The sequence below is a fragment of the Cnephaeus nilssonii genome, assembly GCF_951640355.1.
Source record: "Cnephaeus nilssonii genome assembly, chromosome: 4".
NCBI lineage: Eukaryota > Metazoa > Chordata > Mammalia > Chiroptera > Vespertilionidae > Cnephaeus > Cnephaeus nilssonii.
In genome coordinates, this window is record NC_137075.1 from 108032827 (window position 1) to 108039899 (window position 7073).

The 7073-nt window shown below is 64.0% G+C and overlaps 1 protein-coding gene across 3 annotated transcripts; it reads left to right on the forward strand.

Annotated features, from left to right (window-relative positions):
- The first annotated feature begins 2007 nt into the window (after nt 1-2007).
- LBHD2 (LBH domain containing 2) lies at nt 2008-6614 on the forward strand. 3 transcript variants are annotated; one of them, XM_079769976.1, is made up of 5 exons: nt 2008-2065; nt 3078-3166; nt 3718-3787; nt 5129-5285; nt 6307-6614. In XM_079769976.1, the coding sequence occupies exons 3-5, from the start codon at nt 3719-3721 to the stop codon at nt 6459-6461; spliced, it is 381 nt and encodes a 126-aa protein (XP_079626102.1). In that variant the 5' UTR covers nt 2008-2065; nt 3078-3166; nt 3718; the 3' UTR covers nt 6462-6614. The 3 variants fall into 3 exon arrangements, with proteins under 3 accessions (XP_079626102.1, XP_079626103.1, XP_079626101.1); XM_079769977.1 differs by lacking the exon at nt 2008-2065 and adding an exon at nt 2089-2164; XM_079769975.1 differs by lacking the exons at nt 2008-2065; nt 3078-3166 and having other exon boundaries at nt 3598-3787.
- Nucleotides 6615-7073: the final 459 nt, after the last annotated feature.

A 7073-nucleotide genomic window follows, 5' to 3' on the forward strand; every position in this document is an offset into this window, starting at 1 on the left:
AGTTGGCTAAGATTGTAGATTGGATAGAGGGTAGAGGGATATGGACACAAAATTGATGAATTGATGGATACTGAAAGAACCTATAGTGGATTAATTGCAGGTAACAGGTGGTGACTGGTGGCTGAACCATAGAAGTATGGATGGATGGTGGATAGATAGGAAGTGGATGATGGTGATGGATCTATCCATAGAGAATGGATAAGTAGATGGGAGATAAATGTGATGTATACACAACTGATGGATGGATAATGAATGGTGGACAAGTATATGGTGGCTGGATAGTGCATGAATGGGGGAATAGATGGCAAGTAAATGGGTGGTTCCTAGGTGGCTGGGTAATGGATTGTGTACTGTGGACGTGGAGATGGAAGGTGAATAGGGAATAGATAATGGGTTCTGGATGAATAGATGATGATTAGGTGATTAATGGATGATGGCTGATACGTGGCAATATCTTGGAAAAGGGATTCATGAAAGGCGAGTGGTAGAGACGGTGGAGAGATGGATGAGTGGTAAGTGGTGAGTGGTATGTGGCAAATGGATGGTTTAGTATATACGGTAAATGGAGGAAGATAGATGGCAAGTGGATGGTGAGTGGATAATGAATGAAGATGGATATTGAATGAATAGTGAATAATGGATGGGGATAATGCACAAATAATGAATAGATGGATGGTGGGTGGAGTGTTATGGTGGGTGAATGCTCACTGCTATCTCTGTACTCTATCCTGAGCACCTGGAATAATGCCTGGCACATAGAAGGCGCTCCATCAATCTTCTAGAATAAATGACTATGGATGGGTGGTAGATGATACTTGAACGGGTTTTGGATGAATAGTGAATTATAGCTGGGTGGTTGATGGGTAGACAGAAGATTCTGTGAGATGGACAATGAATGGATAGATAGGAGTAAGAGATGGTTATGGGTGGTAGGTGGTTGGTAGGGAGGTAGTTGGTGGATTGTAGTTCATAAAAATATGAATGGATGAGGGATTACGAATGACTGGTGGTGAGTGAATGTAGATGGATGAATTGTGGCTTATTGAACGGATGGAGGCTCGTGGATGGGTGGTGGGTGAATCCGGATAAATGAACAGCAGATAGATGGTAGATTGGCATTGGCAGCCAGATATGTGGTGAATGTATAAATGAATGGAAGGTGGGTAGATAGGTGTCACATATTGATGGAAAGTTGTTATATAGTGAATGATGGATGGATAGGTGGTGGATGGATGGGTGGATGGATGGATGGATGGACGGTGAATGAATGTTGGACTGATGGGTATTTTCATATGTGCTAATGCTTGGTAAGTGGTGGGTGGTAATGGATGGGTGCATGATGGGTGGGTGGTGGTTGGAGAGTGGATGGTGACGGTGTTGGGTGGTTAATGGATGGTGGATGGTGGCTGCTGCCTGGCGGGTAGTGGGTGAATGCTGGATGGTGCATGGTAGATGACAGTGGTTGGAGGAGTGGATGCTGAATGAGGGATTGTGGGTGCTGAATGGAAGTTGGACGTTGGGTGCTGGGAGGTGGGAGGGTGGGGATTGGGCAGATCAGAGGGTGTGCGCCGTGGCCTCAGGTGTCAGGCTGTACATCCATCCAGCTGAGTGGGACCCATGTCCCGGGCAGTTTGCTCCTTTTTGGGAATGGGATGGAGATGAAGACAAGAGGGAGTGTGGATAACCCTGCGCGCGCACACACACCCCTTGGCCCTCCACTTCCCCGTCCACTCTCCCTTGTCCTCTCCCCTCCTTCCGTTGGGAAGGTGTCCTTTTTCTCCGTGTCTGGCCCCACCCAATCCTGTGCCCTGAATTCCTGAACCCCACACTTGGCGCTTGGGATCTCCAGTGAGGGGGGGTCAGGTTGTGGGGGACCGGTCTTGTCAAAGGTCCTACCTGGGAGCGGAGCCCCAGGACCGAAACAGCGGGGCGTGGGTGTGAATGAGGGGCGGGCCAGCGAGCGCGTGGGCGGGGAGCGGGGCGGGGCGGGGGGAGCGGGGCGGGCGAGCCGTGCAGGGCGGCAGCGCCGAGCAGAGCGGGCGACCTAGGCGCAGCATCCGGCGCGGTGAGCAGCGGGGCAGGGCGCCTCCTCCCCGCCTGTGCCCGGCCCGTGCCCGGGGCGCCCGGCGGCCAGGCGCGGCGCGAGTGGGAGAAGGGGAAGCGGGTGGGTGGGGGTTTGGGTCGGGGATCCCGGGAAAGAGGAGGGCGTGGGGACCACCGTGAGCCCTTGGCTGACGGACGCCAGGCTCCGGGCGAGAGCAGTGCCCCTGGGGGCTGCGCACCCCGAAACTGGCCTTACACACCTGGGAGCCGGCAGAAGGGGGGGTGCTGGGAGCCTTCGATGCTCCGTGCCCCGCGGGCACTGGACCCTGGCGCGCGGGAGGCAGCCTGGGCACCGGCCCTCGGGTGACAGCTCTCACCTGTGTCTCATCCTCTCTCCCCGGAGGAGCGCCTTTGGGTCTGGGTCTGTCTCTCTGGGTCTCTCCCGCTGGCCCATCGCTGCTGTCTGCGCGGGCCCCCTGCCTCTCCTCTGTCTCCCAGGCTGCCCGGCCCTGGGCTCCGGGATGAGACCCCGGGGCGGGCTCCTGGGGAAGGTCAGACCTGGGAGCAGGGCGGGCGGGGTGGGCCTTTGGCCTGCTCTGGGAGGAGGAGGCCGGTGGGTGTGGCTGGCTGCCCACCGCCCGAGGGCGCCCCAGGGCACCCCAGGGCACCCCAGGGCACCCCAGGGCAGTGGCAGCCCGGCCCCTCCCGCCTCCCAGCCGCTCAGGGGGGCCAGGGCCTGAGCTGACCTGAGCTGGGTGTTGGCTGAAAGGAACCTCACTTCCCAGAATAGCAGCCTCCTCTTTCTCTGGGCGCCCAAGGGACCCCTCCCCACAGCCAGCTGGGCCTGCGGACATGTCCCCCTGCCGATCACCGCTCACCCTCTGCCCAGCCCCCGCTCCTGCCCTTGCCCAGGTCCCTGGCTGCCTCCCAAGCAGTGCCAAAGGGAGGCTCTGCCTGCCAGACCCACCCCAGCTCTTTTTTTCCTTGTTTTTTTAATTCTCACCCGAGGATATTTTTCCCCATTGATTTTTTAGAGAGTGGAAAGGGGGAGGAGGAGAGACAGAGAGAAACTTCAATGTGAGAGAGACACATCGACTGCATCGACGACAGACTCCCGACCCAGGTATGTGCCCTTGACCAGGAATGGAACCCATGACGCTTGGGTGCGTGGGCCGATGCTCTAACCACTGAGCACGCTGGCCAGGGCCCACCCCATTTCTCCCTCTGGCTTAGTGCAGGCGGAGAGTGTGAGGCTCTGCCTCTGGCTGACTTGAACCTGGGCCCTGCTGCTCCCAGCCTGCAGTCTCAGAAGCCAATTTGGACCCCACCCTCCCACTTCCGCTCTCCTTCCCCCCCCCCACCTCCCTGCTGGCCTGGCTCCCTCCCGCTCATCCCCCCTCAGGTCAGCTGACCCTCTTCCAGGAAGCCTTCTCAGGTCTTCAGGCTGCAGCAGCCTCAGCCCTGCCGCCCTCGGAGCCCTGGGCACTCTGGTGGCAGGGGCAGGATGAGCAGTGACAGAGTCCAGCTGGGCGGGGGACGGGGGGCGCCGGGCTGGGCTGGGGTGCGGTGGCTGTGCTGGAGTAGCACGAGGCTTCCGGGGGAGGGGCACCCAGCCTCTGGCCACCGCAGGCCTGTCCTCATGTCTGTCTGCTCGCTGTCCTCTCCGCCCCGCAGCATGAGTGGCCCCCCGCCCAGCGTGCCCGAGCCCAGCCCAGCAGAAGGGGCTGGAGGCCGAGCTGGAAAGGTATGGATCTGGGGCCCCGGGGGCGGGGGCAGTCCTCAGCCTGGAGGGACAGGAGGGAGCCAGACTCAAGGCCCCGCCCGTGGCTTGGGGCCTGCCTCAGTTTCCCCACCTGCAGTGGGGGAAAGTCTGGTGGAGAAAGCGATGGGAGGCTGAGCTGCCCTGGCTCAGCTCACACCCGCGGGCTGCAGAGCTTGGTCTCAGGCAGTTCTCTGCCAGGGCCCTGCCCTCGGCTCTGGGTTGGGGGGGGGGGGTGTCCATACTCCCCCCACAAGGCCCCGCGCTCTCCTTCTCGGCGCTGTGCGGGCAGCAGGGCAGGGGCGCCAGGCAGCCGGCAGCCTGGGTTGCAGACCCAGCTCCCTCCCTGCTCTCTGCCTGGGCCTCCCTCACCCGAGGGGCAGAGTGACACCCTGTCCCCTCCTCCCAGAGGAGGCAGGCGGGGGAAGGCGGGCTGGAGGGCTCCCCGAGGGCCGAGGGCCGCAGCTGGGACTGCAGCGCCAGCAGGAAGACCCCGCGCCGTCCATCCGGCCTTGGGGTTGGCTGCGTCCCTGCTCTGCTGCTCCTCCGACCACAGCCCTCCAGCCCGGGGACCTGTTCTCACACTTCAGGGTCCCCTGGGCCTTGGTGCAAACCAAGAGAGCCGGGAGTGGGCATCTGAGCGCAGGGCAGGTGGTGCCAGGGCTGTGGCGAGAAGCCCTGCCTGTGTGTGCCCGCCTTCCTCATGGTTGGGGAAGGCGGACCCGCACCACCTGCTACCCTGCTGGGTGAGGGGCCTCCAGCAGGGACCAGCCTGGGCAGGGGCATGGAGGGGCCCGCGGGCGGGCGGGGCGGGGCGGGGCGGGCCGCGCAGTGGACTGGCGCTGAGCCTCTACCTCCAAGGCCTCGAATGGGAGGCGGAGATGCCAAGGGCACGGGAGGGCGTGGGAGGCGCCCCGCACACTCTGGTGGGCACTGAACAATGAGCCTGGAGGGAGCTGCTCAGGTCGCCACGGCAACCGCTTCCCAGCTCCTCTGAGCAGGGAGGAGGCCGAGGACCAGCAGGGGAGACCCCGGCAGGGGCGGTGCAGGGTAGGTGGCGGTGGGAGTGCAGCCACCGGGTGATGGGGCCTCGCCAGCCTCGGGCTCCTGTCTGCAGAATGGGCCTCAGGGGTCAGCCCAAGTGGGCCCTGTGGGTCCCGGGGGGGGGGGCTGTGACCCACAGTGCCAAGTGCCCCAGCCCCAGGGGTGGGTGGAGGAGGGGCTGGGACCCTCTCAAAGCTGTGTGTGCGAGGGTCCCAGCACAGGAGTGTGAGGGAGTGGGGAGCCCAGGGCCCGCGCTGCCCTGACCCTGCCCACCTCCCGCAGGCTGCGCTGGGTGCCAGGGAGAAGGGCCCTCGGCTGGGCCCGCGGCTGCCCTCTATCGTGGTGGAGCCCACCGAGGCGGGTGCTGTGGAGAGTGGGGAGCTGCGGTGGCCCCCGGAGGGCGTGCAGAGGGGTTCCCCGCAGAGCCAGGCTGCTGCTGGTGAGTGAGAGCTGCCTGTGCCCCCAAAGAGAGTCAGAGCAGGTCTCCCCCGCACCCGCCCCGCAGGCAGGCCCTCCACCCTCCGCCTGCTCGCCCGCCCAGCAGCCCGCCCTGGTGCCTAGGCACTGCCTGGCCTTGCACGCCTCCTCCCCCCTACCTCACCCCCCCCCCCAACTGTCACCTGCTCACAAGTCCCTTCATCCACTGCTGGGGCCCGGGTCCGGCACAGGGGTGGTGAGCAGGGAGCACCTGTTGAATGAATGATTGCAGGGTCTCACCCCTCAGCCTCCAGTCCCTCCTCCTCCCTCCCTTCCTGCCTCTTGCGCTGTCCACTAGGGCCTGGAAGGGGTGAGGGTACGGGTGCCGAGCAGGCCCAGCCGAGGGGCCCACAGGTGCTGGTTCAAGGCTGAGGGCCGAGGCTGGGGAGCTTGCTGGAGGAGCAGTGAGGGCAGGAGGGGCAGCCAGGAGCCAGCTGAGGCACAGGAGAGCAGGGGGCTGGGCGGGGGGCCCTCTGGAGGGCACGTGCGGGGCGGGGGAGGTCTGTTGTGTGGTTTGGAGATGAACTTGGTCTCGGCTGGGGCTGCTTAGCACCCTGCCTGCCCTCCCCCCCTCCCCACATGTCACCCCCCCACACCCACACAGCAGCCCCCTGAAGCTCGGGCCTGGTAGGGGCCTGTCCACGCCATAACCCACCCGCCCCCCAACACCGTCCCACCCTCTGTCAGGTTCCACTCAGAACGGCACCAGGACACCCCCTTCTGTGGGACTTGGGTTCTGGGGCGTCCCCAGGTCTGCCCTGGACCCATCTGCCGCCCCTTATTCTGGGGGTGGGGGTCAGGGCAGGGGGTGCTCCTGCTCCCAGAGCTTGACCTCGTCCTTCCTCCCTGCCCAGGGGTGTGCACCGGCACCCCTCCTTCCCGCATGGGGAACTCACGTCCAGCCCACCCAGGTGCAGCCCCCCGCGTTTCCTTGCAAATCTGCCGGGGCGCAGCCCCCCCAACAGGGGCTTCTTGTCTCGCAGCCCCCGCGCCGAGCCTGCCGGGAGCACCCGGGGACGCACCAGGCCACCCCGGCAGCCAGCGTGCCAGCTCCGAGGCCCAGGCCCCGCAGCCCAGGGACAGGACAAGGCCAGGGCCAGACTCTGCTGTCCCTGCCAACGCCGCCGCTGCTCCCTGACTGCTGGGAGGACCTCAGCCCCCGGAATAACGGGAATAACGCGGGGCCACGCCTCGCTCTGCTCTCCCCCTCTGGCCAGGCCCACAGCCCCTCCCTCTCCCGCCCAGGGTCAGGGGTGGGATCACCCCTCCACGTTCTGTGGTTTGAAGCAGAAATAAAGGCCTTCCTAGGAGTGGCACCCTCGGGGCCGAGGACAATTCGGTTCTGCTGCTGGCCTCCCTGGCCAGGGTTTCGGCTCGGAGCCCCGGCTGGCCCGGCAGGACCAGCTCCCTCACTCACCGCGCCACCCCTCCTGGGGGCCTGCAGCCCTGGCGGGACCCTGAGGGCAGGCGTCTGCTCTCATCCCTCTTACCCCGGGCACTAGGGCGCAGGAATGGTACGGGGGTGAGGGGGGGGCCCTCTTCCAGGCTGGATCTCGTGAAATCCTACACGGCCCCAGTTCACAGTTAAGGTAACTGAGGGGTCAGGGGAGGTGTCCAAGGCTGTAATGGGGTCCCTGAGGCTGGGACGCCGCCAGCTAGACGGAGCCCACCTGGGAGACGAGGGTCCCAGCGCCATCGTCTCCTGGCTCTGTCCCACTGCACCAGGACAGGGGGCAGGCGGGCCTGGTGG

Bases quoted from the DNA above. Each gene is read 5' to 3' on its own strand.
- LBHD2 (XM_079769975.1), top strand. From the start codon at position 3,683: ATGTCTGTCTGCTCGCTGTCCTCTCCGCCCCGCAGCATGAGTGGCCCC. The intron at 3,788-5,128 runs GTATGGATCTGG...CACCTCCCGCAG, and splicing joins CTGGAGGCCGAGCTGGAAAG to GCTGCGCTGGGTGCCAGGGA. The intron at 5,286-6,306 runs GTGAGTGAGAGC...CTTGTCTCGCAG, and splicing joins GCAGAGCCAGGCTGCTGCTG to CCCCCGCGCCGAGCCTGCCG.